Raw genomic sequence first — 27,128 nt, 5'->3', positions numbered from 1 at the left:
TTGTTTATGTACTACATGTATATTTCATGTTAAAAATTTTTTTGTTTTAATACTTCTGGGTGTCAGGAACGGATTAATTGTATTTACATTATTTCTAATGGGGAAAATTGATTCGTAAATCGTAAATTTCGTTTATAGTAACGGCTCCAGGAACGGATTAATTACGAACAACGAGGGACCATTGTACACACAAACTGAAGAAGACATGCACAGTTACATGACACTTACCTTTATTGAAGATCTGGTGATGATTGATGGGATGGGAGGAGGGGAGACTGTGGATGGTGTTAATGCTTAGAAGGGGAATCCCCTTCCATTAGGACTTGAGGTGGCAAGTCCTTTTCCAGGGTTACTTCCCTTCTTCTTTTAATGCCACTAGGACCAGCTTGAGAGTCACTGGACCTCTGTCGCACAACATCTGTCCACAGAGGCCTGTACCTCCCGTTCCTTTATGACATTCCTAAAGTGTTTCACAACATTGTCAGTGTAATAGTCACCAGCACGGCTTGCAATAGCTGTGTGAGGGTGCTTTTCATCAAAAAAGGTTTGCACTTTAAGCCACATTGCACACATTTCCTTAATCTTTGAAGTAGGCAACTTCCTCAATATCTCTATCCCCTCCTCCGGAGCAGTTTCCTCAGGTCTGGCCTCTTGCTGTTGAAGATGATCTAGCAGCTCATCAGTGGTTAGTTCGTCATTGTCCTCCTCCACCAACTCTTCCACATCCTCCCCACTAACCTCCAACCCCAAGGACTTCCCCAATGCCGCAATGGATTCCTCAACTGGCATAGGATTCCCAAGGTTAGCCTCAAACCCTTCAAAATCCCTTTTGTCTACACATTCTGGCCACAGTTTCTTCCAAGCAGAGTTCAAGGTCTTCTTAGTTACTTCCTCCCAAGCCTTACCTATAATATTTACACAGTTGAGGATGCTAAAGTGATCTCTCCAAAACTCTCTTAGAGTCAATTGAGTTTCTGAGGTCACTATAAAGCACCTTTCAAACATAGCTTTTGTGTAGAGTTTTTTGAAGTTTGCAATGACCTGCTGGTCCATGGGCTGCAGGAGAGGAGTGGTATTAGGAGGCAAAAACTTGACCCTAATGAAGCTCATTTGCACAGAAAGTCGCTCTGCCACGTCTGAAGGATGACCAGGAGCATTGTCTAATACCAGGAGGCACTTAAGGTCCAATTTATTTTCCAGGAGGTAATTTTTCACAGTGGGGGCAAATGCATGGTGTAACCAGTCATAGAATAAGTCAACATGACTCACGAAATCGTAATGACACGATTGCAAACAAACCATACCACGGGCGGGATTTGAACCCGCGGTCAGAGAGTCTCAAAACTCCAGACCGTCGTGTTGGTCTGGAGTTTTGAGACTCTCTGACCGCGGGTTCAAATCCCGCCCGTGGTGTGGTTTGATAGAAAAAGTCCCTAGTGACCCATGCCTTACTGTTTGCCCTCCACAGCACACAAATTAGCCTTGAGGACATGTTTTTTCTGAACACTCTGGGAGTTTCAGAGTGATACACCAATAAAGGCTTCACTTTGCAATCACCACTAGCATTAGCACACATCAACAGAGTAAGCCTGTCTTTCATAGGCTTATGTCCTGGGAGTGCCTTTTCCTCCTGAGTAATGTAGGTCCTGCTTGGCATTTTCTTCCAAAACAGGCCTGTTTCTTCACAATTAAACACTTGTTCAGGTTTCAGTCCTTCACTGTCTATGTACTCGTTGAATTCCTGCACATATTTTTCAGCCGCTTTGTAGTCCGAACTGGCAGTCTCACCATGCCTTATCACACTATGTATGCCACTATGATTCTTCAATCTCTCAAACCAACCTTTGCTGGCCTTAAATTCACTCACATCACCAATAGTTGCAGGCATTTTTCTAATTAAATCGTCATGCAACTTCCTAGCCTTTTCACATATGATCGCTTGAGAGATGCTATCTCCTGCTATCTGTTTTTCGTTTATCCACACCAATAACAGTCTCTCAACATCTTCTATCACTTGCAATCTCTGTTTCGAAAACAAAGTTGCACCTTTGGCAAGAACAGCTTCCTTGATTGCCATTTTCTTGGCCACAATAGTAGCGATGGTTGATTGGGGTTTTGTGTACAACCTGGCCAGCTCAGAGACATGCACTCCACTTTCATACTTAGCAGTGATCTCTTTCTTCATATCCATAGTAATTCTCACCCTTTTTGCTGTAGGGTTGGCACTAGAAGCTTTCTTGTGACTTATTTTGCAGGTGCAATCACTAAAAAGGCTGTGATAATATGAAATGTTCCAATTGTATGCTTGGAAGCAACTGCGGTGGCTGGCTTGTAAACACTGGCACCCACGGAACAAGCGAGGCGGGGTCAGGCCGTACGTGGATGCGTCTCAAACGAATTGCTTTGAGCAAGTTTTTTTAGCGCTAGCCGAGGCAAAATTTTGCGTTAAAATGTATCGCTAGGGGGATTTAACGTTATGCTATGCATTCGTTAGGCGAGGGTCCACTTTATATATAAAATATGAAATAACTTTAAAACACTTGAAATTATGGAAAGTTTCCAGACATAATGGAGACGAGATCACAGAGAATGTAAACAAACTGGGTGGCACACGGTGACCATATTAAAGAGTCAGGTGGGGGAAACCATATAGTGAGTTTTGGTCATAATTTGAAATGTCCATATTAGAGGAATGCTGTAAAGTGGGACCCTACTGTAATTATTTCTATAATCAAAGGGAAATGCTAAATTCACAAGGGTAATACAGCACATGAGGAATAGGTGCTCAAGTTTCATCTGAAGGATGGAAATGTAGCTCAAATTTCTTAGATGAAGAATCCTTACTATAGACAGAGGCACATGTTCTTGGTCCAGAAAAAAGCCCAGGAGTCAATATGACCACGACAAAAGAATACTAGAGGGTCCAAGAATAGATGCAACATGATGAAAAGTGTCTGGTGTAGCACATCTTTCTGGAATGTGAAATTCACTAGAGAAATAGCATCCTCCCACCTCCTCTCACAATATTACTGATACTGTTTGCTGATAATATAACATAGGCAGGAGAATTATCCATACATCTTCCATTATTTTATTAGCAAAGCAAACACTACTTTGCCTTGCCAAGAACGGTATGGGAAATCTCTAAAATAATGAGAGGCAATAGTTCCTTAGCACTGGAAACTGGTATACAACAGCTGGCAAGTTGGTAACTTTTTTCACATGCACCTCTACATATGAGCTGATGAGTGCAGTACTCAAAAGCTAAACATTTAAGATACAGTAAAACTCTGGTTTTCGTCCGGTTCGAATCTTGTACAATTCGGATTCTGACCACTTTTTTGGCGAATTTTTACTCCGGGTTTAGTATATTGACTAGGAAATCGTCCATATCAGATGCGTCCGCCCACCCAGGATGCCACTGCCTGACTCCGTCTGCCTCTGTCACTCGTCGAGTGAACAATACTCCGCATGTTCATCCATTGTTTTTGGTGCTTGTTTATTGAGTGCAACTGCGAAATAAGCCACCATGTGGCCAAAGAAAGCTCAGAGTGCCAGCCCTTTGGTAAAGAAAGTGAGAAACACAATAGAATTCAAGAGCGAGCTTGTTTCAAAATACGAAAGTGGCGTACGTGTGGCCAAGCTTACCAGGATGTATGGGAAGTCCAAATCAACAATCAGTTCATCCTGGCGAAGAAAGTAAAAATCAAGGAAGCTGATGTTGCGAAAGGGTTAAATATGCCAACAAAACAGAAATTACAAATAATCAAAGATGTGGAGTTGTTGGTGTGGATTAACGAAAAACAGTTAGCAGGAGATAGTGTTGTGGAGGGGATAATTTGTGAAAAGGCAAGGCAGTTACGTGTGGATCTCGTTAAGCAAATGCCTGGAATGAGTGCTGCTGTTAGTGAATTTAAGGCCAGCAAAGGCTGGTTCAACAGATTCAAGAAGTGAAGTGGCATACACAGCATGGTAAGGTAAGTGATTAAGGACATGTGCAAAGTTCTGCTGAGAATTATCACCCTAACAAAACTGTTGCAAGCCATGTCTGCAACATGTTCAATGACAATGTCTTGTCCCATTTTAGGCAAATCTTAAAGAGATGCCAGAAACAGGCCTCTCTGGACAAATTTTTTGTGCGACAGGAGTGCAGTGACTCTCAAGCTGGTCACAGTGCCAGTAAAAGACAAAGAAGGAAAGTAACCCCGGATAGGGCATTGATACCTGAAGTCCTTATGGAGGGGGATTCCCCATCCAAACAATAACCTCTTCTCTCTCTCTCTTCCCTCCTCGCCTTCTTCCATACACCAACAAACGTCTTCAATAAAAGTATGTGATAGTGATTTAAATGTTCATTTATCCATTAAAATTAGTGATTTATATTTATTTCTCATTGTTTTCTGTATGTAAAATTATAGTTATTCTCTATAAAATGTATTTTTTGTTAATATTGTTGGGTGTCTGGAATGGATTAATTTGGAGTTACATTATTTCTTATGGGAAATATTACTTCGGTTTTCGTCCATTTTGGATTTCGACTGACCTTCTGGAATGGATTAACCCTTTCAGGGTCCAAGGCCCAAATCTGAAGTGGTGCCCCAGTGTCCAAGAATTTTCAAAAAAAAAAAATTGTTATTTTTTCTTATGAAATGGTAGAGAATTTTTTTGTGAAGGTAATAAAACAAAAAGTACGAAATTTGATGGAAAATTGACGAAATTATGCTCTCGTGAATTTTGATGTGTCAGCGATATTTACGAATCGGCGATTTTGCCGACTTTGACTCCCATTTTAGGCCAATTACATTATTCCAGTCGACCAAATTCTTAGCTATTTCACTAGTATTACTTCTATTCTATCGATTGAGCACAAGAAATCGCCAAGTCAACCATTTCAACTACAAAATAAAGTGACCGGAAATTGGTAATTTGGCCAATTTAACACAAAGTTCAAAATATTCCAATTTCAAAATAGGGTCCAGAATAAACAATGTAGGTATTCCTGGCACTAAACTAACATTTCCTCTGTTCATTAGTTATGTTTTGAGGCTTTACAAATAAATTCCATTTTGAATTTTTATTCACATAATGAATTTTTATTCACACCAAAAAATAGAAGATTTACTGTTATGCAATATTGTAATAATTGTATAAATATCACCACATTTGTGAATGTATATCAGACCCACCAGCTGCCGTGTATAAGACGTGTGAGGTCGTTTGTTTACTCTTGAACATCGGCAAAAATTTAACATTTCCGCCACTTTGAGCTCAGTTTCAAGCCATTTCCAGTGCTAACACCAATCAAAATTATCTCTATTTCTGTGATATGTCTTCCATTCTATCAAATGAGACCAAGAAATCACAAATACAACTATAAAAAACATACGAAAAAACACTGCAAAGTCGCTGTTTTAATCGAAAATCACGGTCTCAGTTTTTTTTCTCTCATTATACACAGTGTGCTGCAGGATTTGTTTTATGTGGTGCACACATACCACATAGATGTATTCTCTCATATCTAGGCCCAAATTTACCACTCACAGTTTATCAGAGTGAGCTGAGCTCATGACGTAGATCTACGGTTTGGACCCTGAACGTAAAGCCGTAGATCTACGGGACGGACCCTGAAAGGGTTAAGGATGAAAACCAGGGTGCCACTGTATTATCCTAAATAGTAGGCCATATGACCAGAAGTCTTTAAGTAAGCAGGCTCCATGAATAAACTGAATTAAGCTTCAATTATAATAACTAAACTGGCTTAAACTTGGTAGCAGAACACTAGACTTGGTTACAGAATGGTAATGGTGGGGACTTGGTTAGACCCTACCTGCCTCGTAGTTCGTGTGTGCTAACTAATTAGTGAAAAAAACATTTGCTTAAAATATTAGGTGGGCTGCATACTGAACACTCCTGGTAGTATCAGTATCTTCAAAATGCAGGTGTTTGTTTCTGAATTTGTTGATCTCATCCAAATTTATCCATCATCTTCAAACATTAGCATGTAAAAAATGAAACAATTTCGTTCATTACCAAATATGAAGACCAGAGTTTGAATCTCTTAAACTACAATGAAACTAATATATTACATGAAATTCAAATTAGTTATATTTTCTTCACAGACTGAGATTCAGATATACTATATATTTACAAATAAATATAACACAATGGAATGCAACAAACTTTAGGTGTAAAAAATATATAGGACATATACACGGTTCAAGACTAACCCACATATTATAGAGAAAACTTCAGGTGTTCTCTTCATGTGAGGTTCCTTGATACTGGCATGAGGCTCTTGATCCAATGAATATAATCTTATTGATTCTTCCTTGGACTGAACCTGTTTCTCATTCTTACAAGCACTGTATAACCCCCCCCTACAAGTTTAGTACTCACCCCTTCTCTAGGAATTTTAAACAGTAATAGTAATTTTGGCAAAATTTCTGTCTACCCTGTACCATGATGCAATTTTGACTTGTTAATAGTTCAAGCCAGACTAAAATGGCATCTAAAATTTCCTCTCAAAAGTGTGGATTAACCCCTTGACTGTCGCAACCCCCAATCTTGAGGTGTCTCCTGGTGTCGCAAAATTTAAAAAAAAAAAAAAAAAAAAAAAAATTCTTATGAAATGGTAGAGAATCTTTTCCCAATTGTAATGACACTAAAAAACGAAATTTGATGGAAAACTGACGGAATTATGCTCTCGCGAAGTTAGCGACCTCGGCGATATTTACAAATTGGCGATTTCGCCCACTTTGAGCCGTATTTTTGGCTAATTTCATTGTTCCAGTCGACCAAACTCATAGCTATTTCTTTAGAACTCCATTTTTTCTATCGACTGAGTACAAGAAACTGCCCATTTACCAATTTCAACTACCCAATAATGTGGTCAGAAATTTGCAATTTGGCCAATTTCACGAAAATTAAAAAAATATGACAATTTCAAAATAAGGACCAGAATGAACAATGCAGACATTCCTGGCTCTAAAATAACATTTTCTTTGTTCATCAGTCATGTCTCCAGGCCCTTGTGATATTACTCTTGCTTTCTATTTTGAATTTTTATTCAAACAAAAAATAGAAGATTTACTGTTATGCAGACTACTGCAATACATACTGTAATAATTGTATAAATAACATCAACCCATTCATGACTGCATATTAGAATGGCTAATTGGACATTTATTGGACAATGACATCATTTGTTTACTTTTGAACATCGGCAAAAATCAAACATTTCCCGTACTCTGAGTTCCATTTCCAGGATCCTTTTACAGTAAAATCAATCAAAATCACCTCTATTTCTATAATATATTTTCCATTCTATCAAATGAGACCAAGAAAACAAAGTCAGCATTTTAATTAAAAAAAAAAAAAAGTCGGAGTTTTTTTTTTCTCATTATGCACTGCGTGCTCAAGGATTTTTTTTATATGGTGCACACTGACCACACAGACCCATTCTCTCACATGTGGGCCTACCAGCTTTCTCCTGCTTGATTTGAAGCCGCTAGAATTTATGAGTATATATACGTCAAACACGGTACCTTGTAAGACGTATATATATGGCCGCGGCAGTCAAAGGGTTAATTGTGAAACGTGTTGTGACTTTTCGTCTTTATTTTTGAAAAATTCATATGTGCAGCATTTCAGGCAAATCTTATGCCAATATGTATTAAAAGAGTATCATTATTATACAAATTTATCATTATTATAATAAAAAAGAACCGCTAAACCACAAGGGTTATACAGCACAGCAGGGCAGGGAAGGATGCAGGGGTATTGGGTAGAAGGAGGGAGAGGGATGATTATTAGGTTATGAAGTGTAGTGGGGCAGTGGATAGTGCAAGGGTAGGGGGTAGTTAGAGATTAATATGGAAAGGGCTGAGGAGAGTGCCAGACACATCATCATCAGAGTTTGTGTAGTAAATCAGTTGCTGTCAAAAAGTCAATGAGAGAGTCTGGATTAAAGGAGGGTCTGTCAGCAAGAAGGGAAGGTAAAGAAAGGGCAGCAGAGCAGAGATGACACTGGAGGTAATTTCTACGTGCTCGTTGATAGTGGGCAGTCCAACAGAATGTGGCTAACAGATACTGGAACTTAACAATTCTCACAGAGGAACAGGACGCCTCTCCTTGAGATACCCATGAGTAAGACGAATGTGGCCGATGCAAAGACGAGAGAAAGTAGTCTCCCAACCTCGATGTTGTTGACAAGAAGACGGCCAGAAACCTACATTCGGTTTAACAGAATGAAGTTTGTTATGGAGCAGATCAGACCAGCGTTGATGCCAACAGGTACGAAGATGGGTAGCAATTACAGCAAAATACAGGTCTCCCTCAACATTCACGTTTTCAATTTTCACGGGCTTCACACATTCGCGAATTCCCAACCGCCAAATTCCCAGCCACCAAATTCCCAGCCGCCAAATCATATTTAAGTTTCCCGCCACCTGCGAGTCCTTACTACCCTCCCTCCGACCCCCGCAACTGGCAGCCAGCCCTCCCACCACTCAGTGTGGTGAGTGTTTTGTTTGTTCATTATTTGCTATTAAACTACAGTATAAATAATGTAAACCCATTCATGACTGCATATTGGAATGGCTGTTCGGACAGGTATTAGACGGTGACATCATGTGTTTACTCTTGAACACTGCAAAGAATTAAACATTTCTGCTACAGCTAATAATAACAATAGTAGTAGTAGTAATAATAATAATAATAATAATAATAATAATAATAATAATAATAATAATAATAATGATATAATTGAAGAAGGAAATTGTACAAAAATACGAGGGAGTGGTTGACACATCGTCAGCGTGACTTTGTTTATGCTGGAGTGAACATTAGTCTCCCTGCTCTTCCAAACATTTCACAATAATTCATTGTGTTTGGTGCTTGTAGACTGAGTGTGACTGGAGTGGTAGATGCAGTGATTGAGGCAATGGTATTTAATAACATACATGTTAATAATAATACAAGTTATTAATAATATGTACTATTATTATTTATAACATATATGTTATTAAATACATACATGTTAATAATAATACATGTTATTAATAATAACATGTACTATTATTATTTATAACATATATGTTATTAAATACCACTGCCTCAACCACTGAATTATTGTGAAATGTTTGGAAGAGCAGGGAGACAAATGTTCACTCCAGCATAAATGAAGTCACACTGACGATGTGTCAACCACTCCCTCGTATTTTTGTACAATTTCCTTCTTCAATTATATTGTATTTATTATTATTATTATTATTATTATTATTATTGTTATTATTAGCAATAGCAGAAATGTTCGATTCTTTGCTGTGTAAACACATGATGTCACCGTCTAATATCTTTCCTAATAGCCATTCCAATATGCAGTCATGAATGGCTGTAGTTTAACAGCAAATAATGGACAACCAAAACACTCTCCACACTGAGTGGTGGGAGGGCTGGCTGCCAGTTGCGGGGGTCGGAGGGAAGGTAGCAGGGACTCGCAGTGGTGGAGGCATTGGTGGAGGCATTGGTGGAGGCAGTGGTGGAGTCTGTGGTATTTAATAACATACATGTTATTAAATAACATACGTTATTAAAGCATAACATGTACATATTTAGTACAATTTACGACGTTTTCATGTATTTTATGATTATTCATGGTTCAATAAGTTAAGGAAGCAGTATTGTAATATATTTCCCTACAATATATTGGGGCACCAAACATTCACTGTTTTTCAACATTCGCGAGGCTCTTGATCCCCTAACCCTTGCGAATGTTGAGGGAGACCTGTAGTCCGTGAATTGAACACCTATATGAAACTGGGAGGTCATGTACTGCTGACCGCGCAGCAGTGTCTGCCTGTTCACTGCCCTGTATGTCAACATGACCAGGGACCAAACAAAAAACAATATCTCTGTGTTTGCTAGAGATATGGCATAACCAAAGTTGGATAAGAAGAACTAGGGGGTGAGGTGTATCAAATTTCCGTATAGCCTGTAAAGCACTAAGGGAGTCTGAAATGACCACAAATGGTGACATAGGCATAGATGTAATACGGATAAGTGCTACAAGAATGGAATACAATTCAGCCGTAAAAATGCTAGCCGAGGGTAATCAATGCCCTCACACGACACTGTCTGGAAACACTGCTGCAAATCCGAAGCCATAAGAAGATTTAGAACCATTGGTGTACACAGCTGTGGCATGAAGATGAGAGTGGAAGTGGTCAAGAAAATGAGAGCGGGAAGCCATCATAGGTAGTTGGGTTTTCGCGCATGGCAGTGGGAAAGAACAGACTTGAACAACCGGAGCTTCCCAGGGGGGCAGGGAAAAGTGAGACCCTACAGGAACATAGAGAAGTGTTAACTGAAGAGAAGATGAGTGAATGTATACAGAGAGAAAAGGGACAGAGTAAACGGGCGACGAACAAATAAAGAACATCTACTAACATCAGTGACTATCCTATATACGGAAGGATTGTAGAGGTCATGAGATCGAACATAACAGCAAAGGCAATGAGCATCACGCCGATCAGACAAGGATGGTAAATTCGCTTCTGCATAGAGGCTCTCAACAGGGGATGAACAAAAGGCACCAAGGCACAGACGGAGACCTTGGTGATGAATGGGATCTAACTTAGAGTTGCGGGAGAGGCCACAGAATAGATTTGGTCACCATAATCTAGTTTGGACAAGACTAGGGTGGAATGCAAACGGAGGAGAGTGCAACAATCTGCTCCCCATGAACGATGTGCGAAAACCTTAAGGAGATTTAGCCAACCATTGGAAGTTGTCTTTAACAAAGAAATGTGAGGTCTCCACGTCAGCCGGCGATCAAAGAGCAGGCCCAGAAACCTGACCATATCACATGCTGAAATACGTGAACTGTGTAAGTACAAGGGAGTATCCGGTATAAGCGGACGTCTAGCGAAGGTAATGAATCGGGTTTTTGTACTGGAAAATTTAAAGCCATGAGAAGTGGTCCAATGGGAGATTTGGTCTATCGCAACCTGAAGGGAGGCTGCTACTAGTCGACAGTCAGCGCCCGAGTAAGCTATAGCGAAGTTATCAACATAAAGTGATGAAATATGTGAAGGAAGAATGGAAGGTAGGTCATTTATAGCTAAGAGAAAAAGAGTGGGACTCCTTCAGCTTGTACAAAGTCCAAGGAAAGCGAGGCACCAATACCGACCCGAAAATGTCTATGGGACAAGAAAGCAGTGATGAAGTTTGGTAGATTACCACGGAGGCCTAGGGAGTGGGCTTGGGCTAGAATGTTATACCTCCAAGTGGTGTCGTATGCCTTCTCTAGATCGAAAAAGACCGCTAGGACAGAGTGGTTGTTAGCAAAGGCATCTCAAATGTATGTATCAAAGTGGAGCAAGGGGTCTAATGTAGAGTGGCCTTTGCAAAAGCCATATTGGCAAGGGGAAAGGCTATTGTGAGTCTCTAAGAACCACATCAGACGTCTATTCACCACTTGTTCCATCGCCTTGCAGACCACACTGATCAGGGCAATGGAACAATAATGAGAGGTGTCAAGCCCCAAGGCGCCCAGTTTGCGAAACAGTAGTACAATACCTAATTTCCAGTGTTGAAGGAGAACCCCTCACTCCCAAATTAGATTGAAAAGATGTAAAAGAACGGGAAGAGCCGTAGAATGGAGGTGCTGTACCGTCCTGATGTGGATATCATCAGGTCCTGGTGCCAATGGCAAGCACATGGAAAGCATGGACTCTAATTCTAGAAGAGTAAAAGGTACATTATGCGGCTCCAATCCATCAGAGGAGAAATCTAAAGGGAAACTGCTCCTTGGTAGGTTTAGATGCAAGAAATGAGGGACAGGTGAAGCCCTTGGGAGATACAGACAAGATAGTTTCAGTTTCTAATTTCTGTGGCAACCTCTGAAGGCTCTGCAACATCAACTCTAGCAACCTGCAAAATGGGAGCTGGGTCCAGAGTGTACTTACCACACAATTTCCGCACTTTTTTTCCAAATCGTGAACACAGGGGAAGATGAAGTAATGGTAGACATGTAGTCTTGCCAACAAGAGCATTTAGCATAGTGTATGACGTATCAAGGAACTGCCATTGCCCGCTTAAAATCCAACAGACGTTCTGCGGTATGGTTATATCGATAACGGCCCCAATCAGCACATTTTAAATGCACTGCACGGGCGCATGTAGGAAACCACCAAGGTATGCATGTCTGAGAATGCCTACCTGAGGTTTGGGGGATAGAACGAGTCACCACAGTTAGGACTAAGGTCGAAAATTGGTGCGCCAGTTCATCAACAGACGACAAAAGGGGGTCCTCACAACAGGTGGTAAGATGGGAGTATAAGTCCCAATCTGCTCGAGCAAATTGCCAACAAGGGTTACGAAACGGTCGGATATATGTAGTAGAAGCAAGAAGAATAAGAAAGTGATCACTATCATGTAAATATGGAAGAACAGACCATGTGAAATCATGTGCAATTGGTGAGGAACAGATAGAAAGATCAATGCAGGAGAGAGACTGAGTGTGAGAGTCAAAATGAGTAGGAGCACCTGTATTTAAAACATGAAGAGGATGAGAGGCGAGAAGAGTCTCTAACTGATCACCACGAGAGTTGCAGTGGGACTCTCCCCACAGGTGATGGTGAGCGTTAAAATCACCCAACAACAAGATGGGCAGCGGTAGAAAAGAAGTTAAAAATGTGATATCAAAGATACAGAATGCACGGGAGGGAGAAAGATAAAGAGAGTAAACTGTAAACCATCTGTGTAAATAAATCCGAGCTGCAGTATAATGCAGTGGGGAACGAATAAAAACTTGTTGATAAGGCATATCAATGCACACAAGAAGCTCGCTTTCATTAAATGATTCATCAGGTAAAGGATCTGAAGAATGTAATAGCACGTAGCCCGAAATGGGGTGAAGGACGGCAGAATGAATTTTGAGCTCTTGCAACCCAACACATACTGGGGACAACTGGGAGAGCAACACTTGAAATTCTCCTCGATTGCCCCTAAGGCCACGAATATTCCATTGTAAAAAATACATTATGTACAGAAATAAAACTGGCAACAATAAGAAACGATAAAACCTATGAGCTTTGAGGATCTATAAAGTCAACGTGTGGGAGTAACGGTAAGTGTGTAAGCAAAGAAGAAAGTGAATATTGAGGAGGAATAGATTGTTGCAAGGGTCGTGAAGGGGTAGAAGGAGTCACATTGATGTCCATCGGGGGTGTCGTCTCCGCAATATAGCATCTAATGTCTGTTAAGGAAGCCGACAATGCCATAATGTCAGAGACAGGAGAGGCGTCGCAAGAAAAGGTTGGAGTAACTACGGAGGTCTGAGGGGGGCAGGGAGTATGAACCTGGAGAGATGCATTGGCTGGGATAGAAGAGGCCTGCAGTGTAACAGGAGAGGAAGGAGATTGGAGGGTAACTATGGAGGAAGCTGGGGGGGGGAGACAGAGGAAGAGGAGACTACATGAGGGGGGGGATGAGCCTCTAGCTTCGTGTGAGAGCTGGAAACGGGGTGAGAATGAGGCTCTGAGGTAGGATATATATTCTCTGCAGGTGATGGACGAGAATAAAGTGTAGGTCTGCAAGGTCTCGTAGACTGAGAAGGGAGTGAGCGAGATGAAAAAGAAGTAGGAAGTGGTGCGGAGGTAGGAGTGTCAGAGGGTAAAACTGCAAAAGAATTAGAAACTGGGGTGACCCCGGAAGACACAGACGCAGAGGGATTGGGAGGTGGGAGGGCTGTCGAGGTTGGAGGTCTTCGGGCTACCTGAGCATACGGGACACGAGGGAGTTTACTTTGAAGGCGGAGCTGAGACACAGCCATAGTGTAAGTGAGGCCCTCACGCTCCTTAAGATGATGGATCTCTCGTTCATTACGATAAACCTGGGAATGGAGTGAAAAAGAAAGATGAGGTTCCCTGCAATTGAGACAAGAGGGGGGAAGACTACAAGACGTATTGGAATGATCTGCTGCACCACAGACTGGGCATTCTGCTGCAGATCTGCAATGTTTAGCGGGGTGTCCAAAACGCCAGCAATTACACCGTTGGGGAGTGGGAACTACTTGACGGACCTCTAAACAATGGCCCGCAATACAGACAGAGGATGGAAGTTTACGGCAGTTGAAGGTTAAACGAGTAATGTTACTAGGAAAACGCCTCTGCCCACGAGCAGGTAGGATGTACGTATCTAACTTGAGAATAGGGAGGTTCTAAAGGGTTAATTGTTCCAAAATATCCTTGCCGTAAGACAAAAAAAAATCACTCTGTACAATGGTACGTGGTAAGACCACAGTACCATTTCAAGAATTAAGAGTAGTGTGCTTATGAATGGTGACTGGTATGTTATCTATGGAAGTGATGCAGGAGATAACATGAGCTTACTCTGAATTCTGCACTGTTATGACACGCGCACAGCTTCGAAGAACGTGGAAGGATATATTTTGGCCAATGTGCCATAAAAGAGTTTTACCAATTCCATGATCAGAAAGATAATCAGTTTGAGACGTCGTTTGTAAAGAAAAGAATTTTGTCCCTTGCATACTCGTTAGTCCGGAACACAAAAGCAGTGAGTGTTGTGTAGGTCGTTTTTGAGAGTTCATTGATGAACTGTCATCCGTAGATTGTCTTGGATGTTTAGGCGTAGAACCGTGGGTGGTCTGACCCGAGAGAGGTGGGCGATCCGAGATCCATTGCACTGTATTCGGGGAAGCTGGACGCATTGTGAAAGGCGTTAGAAGCAGCGGCATGAACAGAAAGGGGTGGCGCAACAGCACCTGAAGCAGGTGATGAAGCGTCACCAGCAGAAGGTACAGGGGTATGAGAAGAGTCAAGAGAATGGTCTGATAATGAAGCTGGGTCAGAACAGGGTGTGGGATCAGAATGGGGCCTGGGAGGAGGAAGGGTTTCACAGGGTGAAGAATCCATAACAATAGATGCATCTTCTGTAATATCTTCTTTCTTGTTATTTTAAGAAAAAAAGAAAGAAGGAAAGGAAAAAAAAAGAGGGACTGCAGAGGGACAGTCACTAGGAGGCATGGAGGGGCTGAAAGCTCCTTCCTTCATCTGAGTGGGCCTCGAGTCCACTGGCAGTGAAGATGCAGCATGGAACCCGTGCCATACCCTACCCTTCATCCCAGTAAACCAACGCTCTGGGATAGCAGCCTCACGTCCACCGAGCTACCTTGGCGGACAAAAGAAAGGACAGTCGGAAACCCGCCACAAAGCGGGTTTTTTTAGCCACCCCCCAGAACCGACAGGCAGCTTCCTGAGATACACCCATCATCCAAAGGGCACCCTGCCCACAACCCAGAAATCTGGGAAGGGAGCAGGGCATCCTCAGACAATTCAGATTCTACGGCAAACCACACCACGCCCGAGGGATCTCACGGAGGAGGATGAACCCCAGCACGCCACCCCCACCTAGAAACCGTAATGCCTAGAGGGGAGGACCCTGGAGGCTACTAACGGGACGGGGAAAAAGGAGAAAAAGGGGAGGGTTGGGCGAGGGGAGGGAAGGGGAAAAAAAGGGGGGAATGTGGGGAGCAAGGTGATAGGGAGGAGAGCATTGGTGGTACTTAGACTCGGTCTAAGGAAGGAGACCAGAGGATTTGATTCCTGAGACCAAGAGCCTCTTTGCCATGTCAAGGAGCCCCCCCCTTGAAGAGGCAAATTTATCATAAAAGTAAAAATAAATGCACATGATCAATAATATGCATACAGTAATTAAAATTTAATTTAACCCCTTTTACTGTTTTTTATGCAGATCTATGTTACTGATGCCAGTGTCAGCCGCATAGATCTATGTTTTAAGCACAGCTCCCTCAAATATGTTGTGAGCAGTAAATTTTGGCTTAGACATGAGAGAATGGGTCTGTGTAGTGAGTGTGTGGTATAAAAAAATCCTGCCTCACATGGTGCATGATGGGAAAAGCAAACCTCTGACCTAGCATTCTGGTTTAAATTGGCGGCTTTGAGGTGTTTTCCAGGATTGTCTTACGATTTTATTGTATCATTTGATAAAATGGAAGATGTTACTGAAACAAAGATGATTTTTTAGTACATTTTTAGCTTGGTTTACGCAAGCCTAGTGCTATTTGAAAATTTCATCTGGCAACCCTGCCAGTCAGCTGTGTCAGTGGTAAACAAAACTGAAGAACAAACCATCAACACATGTGCTTTTACATGCAATGCCTTAGGCTTAACATAATATTATTACTGTAGATACTATTTATCTTTTTGTTTCCCAAATTTAGCCAAACAGGAATTGGGGAGGGGGCATCCTCAACACCAGAGCATCTTGTTTACCATAAAATATGATAACCTGAAATAAAACTCAAAGTGGGCAAAATCGCCAATGCATAAATTGCACCCAGACCGCCAACTTTACACCTGCGTAATTCCATAAATTTTCCATCAGATTTTGTATTTTTGGTGTCATTACCTTCAGAAAAAGATTCTCTACCATTCCATAAGTTTTTTTTACATTCTGACATTATCAGCACTTTTAAATTCAGGGGTCCCAACAGTGAAAGGGTTAAAGGGAATTCTTGAATACTGTACAAAAAACATGTTAATAAATTTTTCCCTCAAGGGAGGTGCTTTGATGACAGTAAGGACTCTTGATCCAAGTAACTGAACTTTTCCTCCACTTATGTGGATCAAACCTGAATGCCTCCCTGCCTCCCTAGCACTATATGACTCTCATGGGTTTGGTGCTCCCTCCAAATGAAAAAATAATGCTAATTTAATTGTACAAATTCTAAGATGCAATCATTCAAAGATTTTCTGGCCATATCTGTATTTTTTCAGGCTTGGCATACACCCCCTAAACTGGAAACTAAGCTTAAGATATCTTATGAATATCAACATTAACCAGAATTAGACTGAAATATTACACAGATATGATCTTGGAAACAGAAAATGAATCCAACTCTAAAACAAAATTTGTATGTAATTTTGTAATGACAGTGAATGCATTTTCCTCTATGGGTCATCCTGCCTTGACAGGAGATGGCTGTTGAGTTACAAGAAAATATACAACATAAATGTATTTTCATTTCATCTAAAATCCCTGAATTATTAATACCATTCATATGGATGATCTGTGGTACAGTAGGTACAATCACTGAATTGCAATTACAAAATCACTGGTTTTGTCCTTAGTGCTCCTTATACACAATGAAGACTTAAGATACATATACAACATCTGGGTATTTTTATTTGTAGATGTTTTGCCAACCAGTGGCTTTATCAATACAAGGACATAATGTGAAGAATGCAGAATTATAAACAAAAGATGATGTGTAATCAGCCCCTCAGCCTTGAAGTTAGAGAAGAGCACAGTAGTGTTGAAGAATCTGAAGCACAGGCATGAAGCTTGGCGCTTATATACTGGCAACAGGTGAGGGATGTGCAGCAGACAAAAGCAATGTCACTGGTAGGCAGAATTCCCCAGTGGAAGTAAGTCATACTCAAGGAATGGACCTTCTTGCTTACCACTGGCCCATCCCTTGAGTATGACCTACCTCTGCTGGGCAATCCTGCTTACCAGTGACAATGCCTTCATCCGCTGCATGTCCCTCGCCTGATGCCGGTATATAACTGCCAAGCTTCATGTCTGTGCTTCAGATTCTTCAAGACTACAGTGCTCTTCACCAACTCCAAGGCTGAGAGACTGATTACCTCATCTTTTGTATATAATTCTACATTCTTCACATTATGTCCTTGTATTGTACTGATAAAGCCACTGGTTGGCAAAATGTCTACAAATAAAAATACCCAGATGTTGTACATGAGTAATTCTTCATCTTGTTGATATTGTTTTGTGTACAACTTGTCAGACACTGCAACATCATGGATTCTTGGTACAGAGGACATCTCCAAAACCTTCTAGCATACTACTGGCCCATCCCTTGGGTATGACCAATTTCCACTGGGAAGTCCCACCTAACTATGATTACTTGTTTGTTCATGAGTTCACCCATCACATCATTTCTTCTGCCAATAGCTTCCCTTAACCTTGCAGACCTTTATGACCCATGTGGGCTTGGTGCATTTTGTGATGTACAAAAATAATAACAATGATCCTGCAACTACAGGTTATTAAATATCTTTTTACCTGAAAAAGATTCTTCTTTCAAGAAAAGTTTCAAATAACTTTTTAAATTAATTACTGATCAAATCAGCCAAGTTGGTATCATCATTATATGAATCTTATTTACTAAAAAAAACAAATAATTTCTTCATTCACATAGTTTGTCCAGTTCATCACCAGAATTTTCCTCTTGAACATCTACAGTGTTAATACAACCTACTGGCTCATCATCATCATCATCATCTTGTTCACTATTATTCAGAAGATTCTGTTCTTCCTCTGTTGCCAATGATTCTTGGATTGATAGACTGTGGGCCCTGCAATAAGTGAGAAATAATGGTTATAATTATGTGCAAATGATGGTGAAAGTGTTTCTTTCTTTTTTGGGTCACCCTGCCTCAGTGGGAGACAGTTGATGTGTTAAAAAAAAATCGGAGTATGGGTTGAGGTTCCACGGCCAATTTTTTTTTTTGAGCAAAAAAGTAGGGGAGGATGACAACAACTTATTCATAATTAATATTTCTGAATAGATGAGATCGATAAATTGAAATCACTATACTGAAGAACACACAAAGACATTACCACTGCAGTAGGCCTACTGGCCATGATGCTGAGGTTCTGTAAACAATCACAAGTTCCACTGATCTATAACTAGTGCCAAACCACATATTGCCCTCAGACATGACATCTCCATTGCCTCCGACCTCCTCCTTGCTCCAACATTCACAACCCATGCCTCAGACCCTTATAAGAGTGCTGGTACTACTACTCCCTCAAACATTCTCTTTTGTCTCCATGGATAATGTTCTTTGTCTCCACAGATGCCTCAATGCACCACTGACCTTTTTCCCATCACCATTTCTTTGGGTCACTTCATCTTTCATTTATTTTTTTTATTTTTATTGGCACACTGGCTGATTCCCACCAAGGCAGGGTGGCCTGAAAAAGAAAAACTTTCACCATCATTCACTCCATCACTCTTGCCAGAAGGGTGCTTTACACTACAGTTTTTAAACTGCAACATTAACACCCCTCCTTCAGAGTGCAGGCACTGTACTTCCCACCTCCAGGACTCAAGTCCGGCCTGCCGGTTTCCCTGAATCCCTTCATAAATGTTACTTTGTTCACACTCCAAAAGCACGTCAAGTATTAAAAACCATTTGTCTCCATTCACTCCTATTAAACACGCTCACGCATGCCCGCTGGAAATCCAAGCCCCTCGCACACAAAACCTTCTTTATCCCCTCCCTCCAACCTTTCCTAGGCCGAACCCTACCCCGCCTTCCTTCCACTACAGACTGATACACTCTTGAAGTCATTCTGTTTTGCTCCATTCTCTCTACATGTCCAAACCACCTCAACAACCCTTCCTCAGCCCTCTGGACAACAGTTTTGGCAATCCCGCACCTCCTTCTAACTTCCAAACTACGAATTCTCTGCATTATATTCACAACACACATTGCCCTCAGACATGACATCTCCACTGCCTCCAGCCTTCTCCTCGCTGCAACATTCATCACCCATGCTTCACACCCATATAAGAGCATTGGTAAAACTATACTCTCATACATTCCCCTCTTTGTCTCCAAGGACAAAGTTCTTTGTCTCCACAGACTCCTAAGTGCACCGCTCACCCTTTTCCACTCATCAATTCTATGATTCACCTCATCTTTCATAGACCCATCCGCTGACACGTCCACTTCCAAATACAGTGGACCCCCTCATAGCGACTTTAATCCGTGCAAGAGGGCTCATTGTTATGCGAAATGATCGGTATGCGAATGAATTTCCCCCATAAGAAATAATGGAAATCAAATTAATCCGTACAAAACACCCAAAAGTATGAAAAAAAAAATTTTTACCACATGAAATGTTAATTTTAATACACACAAACTGAAAAAGGCATGCACAATTACATGACACTTACTTTTATTGAAGATCTGGTGATGATTGATGGGATGGGAGGAAGGGAGAGAGAGTGTTAGTGTTTAGAAGGGGAATCCCCTTCCATTAAGACTTGAGGTGTCGAGTCCTTTTCTGGGGTTACTTCCCTTCTTCTTTTAATGCCACTAGGACCAGCTTCAGAGTCACTGGACTTCTTTCGCACAACATATCTGTCCATAGTGGCCTGTACCTCTCATTCCTTTATGACTTCCCTAAAGTGTTTCACAACATTGTCAGTGTACAGGTTGCCAACACGGCTTGCAATAGCTGTGTGAGGGTGATTTTCATCCATGAAGGTTTGCACTTCAAGCCACTTTGCACAGATTTCCTTAATCTTTGTAGTAGGCAACTTCTTCAATTTCTCTCTCCCCTCCTCTGAACCAGTTTCCTCAGGTCTGGCCTCTTGCTGTTGAAGTTGATCTATCAGCTCATCAGTGGTTAGTTCTTCATTGTCCTCCTCCACCAACTCTTCCACATCATCCCCACTAACCTCCAACCCCAAGGACTTTCCCAATGCCACAATTGATTCCTCAACTGGCATAATCCTCTCAGGGTTAGCCTCAAACCCTTCAAAATCCCTTTTCTCTACACATTCTGGCCACAGTTTCTTCCAAGCAGAGTTCAAGGTCTTCTTAGTCACTCCCTCCCAAGCCTTACCATAAGGTTTACACAATTGAGGATATTAAAGTGCTCTCTCCAAAACTCTCTTAGAGTCAGTTGAGTTTCTGAGGTCACTACAAAGCACCTTTCAAACAGAGCTTTTGTGTACAGTTTTTTGAAGTTTGCAATAACCTGCTGGTCCATGGGCTGCAGGAGAGGAGTGGTATTAGGAGGCAAAAACTTCACCTTAATGAATTTCATGTCCCCATAAAGTCGCTCTGCCACATCTGTAGGATGACCAGGGGCATTGTCTAACACCAGGAGGCACTTAAGTTCTAATTTCTTTTCAGTTAGGTAATCTTTCACATTGGGGCAAATGCATGGTGTAACCAGTCATAGAAAAAGTCCCTAGTAACCCATGCCTTACTGTTTGCCCTCCAAAGCACACACAAATTCTCCTTGAGGACATTCTTTTGCCTGAACGGTCTGGGAGTTTCAGAGTGATACACTAATAAAGGCTTCACTTTGCAATCACCAGTAGCATTGGAACACATCAACATAGGCTTATGTCCTGGGAGTGCCTTTTCCTCCTGAGTAATGTAGGTCCTGCTTGGCATTTTCTTCCAAAACAGGCCTGTTTCATTACAATTAAACACTTGTTCAGGTTTCAGTCCTTCACTGTCTATGTACTCCTTGAATTCCTGCACATATTTTTCAGCTGCTTTGTGGTCCGAACTGGCAGCCTCACCATGCCTTATCACACTATGTATGCCACTACGCTTCTTAAATCTCTCAAACCAACCTTTTCTGGCCTTAAATTCACTCACATCATCACTAGTTGCAGGCATTTTTTTAATTAAATCCTCATGCAACTTCCTAGCCTTTTCGCTTATGATCGCTATCTCCTGCTAGCTGTTTTTCATTTATCCACACCAATAAGAGTCTCTCAACATCTTCCATCACTTGCGATCTCTGTTTCGAAAACACAGTTAAACCTTTGGCAAGAACAGCTTCCTTGATTGCCTTTCTGTTGCCCACAATAGTAGCGATGGTTGATTTGGGTTTCTTGTACAACCTGGCCAGGTCGGCGACACGCACTCCACTTTCATACTTATCAATGATCTCTTTCTTCATCTCTATAATAATTCTCACCCTTATTGCTGTAGGATTGGCACTAGAAGCTTTCTTGGGGCCCATGGTCACTTATTTTGTAGATAAAATCACCAAAAACACTGTAATAATACGAAATGTTACCGCGGAGGCTGGCTGGTAAACAATGCCACCGGCGGCACATGTGAGGCTGGCTAAGGGCGCACATTGGATGCATCTCGGACGAAGAGCGGTGAGCGGGTTTTTGAGCGGTATGCGAGGCAAAATTTTTGCAATAAAAGCGAGCGGTATGCGGATTGTACGTTATGTGATGCCGACGGTATGCGGGGGTCCACTGTATCTGAATACATTCACCTCCTCCATACTCTCTCCCTCCAATCTGATATCCAATCTTTCATCACCTAATCTTTTTGTTATCCTCATAACCTTACTCTTTCCTGTATTCACTTTTAATTTTCTTCTTTTGCATACCCTACCAAATTCATCCACCAACCTCTGCAACTTCTCTTCAGAATCTCCCAAGAGCACAGTGTCATCAGCAAAGAGCAACTGTGACAACTCCCACTATATGTGTGATTCTTTATCTTTTAACTCCACGCCTCTTGCCAAGACCCTCGCATTTACTTCTCTTACAACCCCATCTATAAATATATTAAACAACCATGGTGACATCACACATCCTTGTCTAAGGCCTACTTTTACTGGGAAATAATCTCCCTCTTTCCTACATACTCTAACTTGAGCCTCATTATCCTCGTAAAAACTCTTCACTGCTTTCAGTAACCTACCTCCTATACCATACACCTGCAACATCTGCCACATTGCCCCCCTATCCACCCTGTCATATGCCTTTTCCAAATCCATAAATGCCACAAAAACCTCTTTAGCCTTATCTAAATACTGTTCACTTATATGCTTCACTGTAAACACCTGGTCCACACACCCCTTACCTTTCCTAAAGCCTCCTTGTTCATCTGCTATCCTATTCTCCGTCTTACTCTTAATTCTTTCAATAATAACCCTACCATACACTTTACCAGGTATACTCAACAGACTTATCCCCCTATAATTTTTGCACTCTCTTTTGTCCCCTTTGCCTTTATACAAAGGAACTATGCATGCTCTCTGCCAATCCCTAGGTACCTTACCCTCTTCCATACATTTATTAAATAATAGCACCAAACACTCCAAAACTATATCCCTACCTGCTTTTAACATTTCTATCTTTATCCCATCAATCCCAGCTGCCTTACCCCCTTTCATTTTACCTACTGCCTCACGAACTTCCCCCACACCCACAACTGACTCTTCCTCACTCCTACAAGATGTTATTCCTCCTTGCCCTATACATGAAATCACAGCTTCCCTATCTTCATCAACATTTAACAATTCCTCAAAATATTCCCTCCATCTTCCCAATACCTCTAACTCTCCATTTAATAACTCTCCTCTCCTATTTTTAACTGACAAATCCATTTGTTCTCTAGGCTTCCTCAACTTGTTAATCTCATTCCAAAACTTTTTCTTATTTTCAACAAAATTTGTTGATAACATCTCACCCACTCTCTCATTTGCTCTCTTTTTACACTGCTTTGCAACTCTCTTAACCTCTCTCTTTTTCTCCATATACTCTTCCCTCCTTGCATCACTTCTACTTTGTAAAAACTTCTCATATGCTAACTTTTTCTCCCTTACTACTCTCTTTACATCATCATTCCACCAATCGCTCCTCTTCCCTCCCACACCCACTTTCCTGTAACCACAAACTTCTGCTGAACACTCTAACACTACATTTTTAAACCTACCCCATACCTCTTTAACCCCATTGCCTTGCTCTCATTAGTCCATCTATCCTCCAATAGCTGTTTATATCTTACCCTAACTGCCTCCTCTTTTAGTTTATAAACCTTCACCTCTCTCTTCCCTGATGCTTCTATTCTCCTTGTATCCCATCTACCTTTTACTCTCAGGGTAGCTACAACTAAAAAGTGATCTGATATATCTGTGGCCCCTCTATAAACATGTACAATCTGAAGTCTACTCAACAGTTTTTTATCTACCAATACATAATCCAACAAACTACTGTCATTTCGCCCTACATCAAATCTTGTATACTTATTTATCCTCTTTTTCTTAAAATATGTATTACCTATAACTAAACTCCTTTCTATACAAAGTTCAATCAAAGGGCTCCCATTATCATTTACACCTGGCACCCCAAACTTACCTACCACACCCTCTCTAAAAGTTTCTCCTACTTTAGCATTCAGGTCCCCAACCACAATTACTCTCTCACTGGTTCAAAGGTTCCTATACATTCACTTAACATCTCCCAAAATCTCTCTCCTCTACATTCCTCTCTTCTCCAGGTGCATACACGCTTATTATGACCCACTTTTCACATCCAACCTTTACTTTAATCCACATAATCCTTGAATTTACACATTCATATTCTCTTTTCTCCTTCCATAACGGATCCTTCAACATTATTGCTACCCCTTCCTTAGCTCTAACTCTCTCAGATACTCCAGATTTAATCCCATTTATTTCCCCCCACCAAAACTCCCCTACCCCCTTCAGCTTTGTTTTGCTTAGGGCCAGGACATCCAACTTCTTTTCATTCTTAACATCAGCAATCATCTGTTTCTTGTCATCCCCACTACATCCACGTACATTCAAGCATCCCAGTTTTATAAAGTTTTTCTTCTTCTCTTTTTTAGTAAATGTTTACAGGAGAAGGGGTTACTAGCCCATTGCTCCTGGCATTTTGGTCGCCTCATACGACACGCATGGCTTACGGAGGAAAGATTCTTTTCCACTTCCCCATGGACAACAGAAGAAATAAAGAACAAGAGCTATTTAGAAAAAGGAGAAAACCCTAGATGTATGTATATACACCTACCATCCAACTTATGACCGAGTTCGGTTCCGAGAAACCGGTCGTAAGTCGAAATGGTCGTAAGTCGAACTTTACTACTGAATATCAACAAAACATTTTTGTAATGACTTTATTTTATTGTTTTATTTTGGTATTTCATGTTTTACTTTACTTTTTATGTTGTCAGTACTGTATTTTATACTGTAAGGTTTAGGATAAACACTGTGTACAACGCAAATAGTTGTTTATTTCCCAGAAATTTGGCATAAAAAACACAGTCGTAAGTCGAGTGGTCGTAAGTCGAGCAGGTCGTAAGTCGTATGGTAGGTGTATATATGCATGTGCGTGTCTGTGAAGTGTGACCAAAGTGTAAGTAGGAGTAGCAAGATATCCCTGTTATCTAGCGTGTTTATGAGACAGAAAGAGACACCAGCAATCCTACCATCATGTAAAACAGTTACAGGTTTCTGTTTCACAGCCATCTGGCAGGACGGTAGTACTTCCCTGGGTGGTTGCTGTCTACCAACCTACTACCTTATGTACCTATCTGCCGACAAGTCCACTCCCAAGTATCTGAACACATTCGCTTTTTCCATACTCCCTCCTTCCAAATCTGATATCTAATTTTTCATTACTTAAATTATTTGCTACCCTCATCACTTTGGTCTTTCCTATATTCACTTTTAATTTACTTCATTTACATACCCTCTCCAATCTGTCCACCAACATTGTAACTTCTCTTGAGAACCTCCCAAAAGCAAAATGTCATTGGCATAAAGCAACTGTGACGGCTATCATTTTTGTATTAGATTCTGTATACTGTAACCCCACAACTCTTCCTAATACCCTATCATTTACTTTTTTACAACCCAATCTATAAATATGAAATACTAATCTGAATGGTTCACCAATTTTTTATGAATTCAATTGAAAGCCAAGAGAATCTCACTAAACTGGCTATACAATACAAAGAGCATCGGGTATTTAAGGAAAAATTGGGCTTACTGGTCACAGGTAACAAAAACTTAAGAATGCTAACCAGTCACATATCTGTCTGTCGTATATATGCATTTATAGATTCATATTTTTCTTCCCATAAATACTTACCAATGCCATAAAGCATAAAATACTGCAAAGGATTTGAAAATGAAATGCAAGGCACAAGGGGAAACAAGGCCTATATGGAGATGGTGCAGCACAGTTCAGTATGTAACAACTGTGGCAATTAATTCACAAACAGCTAAATTGTTGTCCTGCATCCTACTGGTAGATGACAGTCCATTGCAATAGGTTATGAAATTCTGATATTGCAATGAGATTGCTGTAGTCTATGGTTCATAGGCTACTTATTATAAAACTGAACCTCTGACAAAATAAGGAGAACGTTATTGGGTATTTCAAGAGGATGGAACAGAAAATGATGACTAAGGTATATAAATCTGGGGTAGAAGGAAGGAAGGGTAGATGTCATAATAGGAAGGGTTGGAGGGAGCGGGTAAATGTAGTTTTAAGTGCTATATTCAAAGTTTCAAAGTTTATTCTCTATAAAGATTACAATGTTGAATTTACAGAATTTGGTTGTTGTGTGGTTTACATGTAGTTAAATAATGATTACAGAGTGTACCACTAGAACGCCTAGCATGGCTAGGCATTTCGGGCAGACTTAGTTTAATTCTTTATTTTAAAATATTACAGATTATGAGGTAAGTTGGTATTATGGCTAAGTGACTAAATACTAGTTTGTGAGTTTAGCAATGTGAATGCTTTTGTTTTGGCACAGTACATAGTTTCAGTATTGGAGTATCATAGGATTCATTATTTTAAGATTGAGATTAATATTTCTGTTTATGGTCAAATGGGTGAGTGAGTGTAAGTGTGAACCACCAGGTGGTATTCGTGTAGTTAGTTGATGGGGTTTATCAGGGAGATAAGATGTTTTCTAATGGTAGTTTTGAAGGTGATGAATGTGTCTGCAGTTCTAGAGTTCTCAGGTAGGGTGTTCCAGATTTTAGGGCCTTTGACATACATTGAATTTTTGTAAAGGTTTAGTCAGACATGGGGAATGTCGTAGAGATGTTTGTGTCTGGTGTTATGCCTGTGGGTTCTGTCACAACTATCAAGAAAGCGTTTTAGGTCAAGGTTGATATTGGAGTTTAAGGTCCTGTAGATGTAGATTGCACAGTAGTAAGTGTGGATGTACTGAACAGGGAGTAAGTTTAGATCTATGAAGAGTGGGGGGGGGGGTGTTGCCAGGGATGGGATTTAGTGATTATTCTTACTGCAGCTTTTTGTTGGGTTATTACTGGCTTTAGGTGTGTTGCTGCAGTTGAACCCCAAGCACAAATAGCATAGGTGAGGTATGGATAAATAAGTGAGTGGTATAGTGTGAGAAGGGCATTTTGCGGCATGTAGTATTGTATCTTGGAGAGGATCCCAACTGTTTTGGATACTTTTTTGGTTATGTGTTGGATATGGGTGCTGAAATTCAGGT

At 40.9% G+C, this 27,128-nt stretch overlaps 1 protein-coding gene across 1 annotated transcript in view; it reads right to left on the bottom strand.

Moving 5' to 3' along the window:
* Positions 1-17,621: 17,621 nt before the first annotated feature.
* Positions 17,622-27,128, bottom strand: part of LOC138850976 (solute carrier family 22 member 15-like) — a 216,768-nt gene continuing 207,261 nt past the window's right edge. Inside the window, exon 7 of the mRNA XM_070088482.1 lies at positions 17,622-18,422. Within this exon, the coding sequence (XP_069944583.1) occupies positions 18,254-18,422 (169 nt within the window). The 3' untranslated portion in view covers positions 17,622-18,253. The remainder of the gene's footprint in view (positions 18,423-27,128) is intronic.

This window comes from Cherax quadricarinatus, chromosome 24, assembly GCF_038502225.1.
Source record: "Cherax quadricarinatus isolate ZL_2023a chromosome 24, ASM3850222v1, whole genome shotgun sequence".
Classification (NCBI taxonomy): Eukaryota; Metazoa; Arthropoda; class Malacostraca; order Decapoda; family Parastacidae; genus Cherax; species Cherax quadricarinatus.
This window is presented reverse-complemented; position numbering and strand designations above follow the sequence as displayed.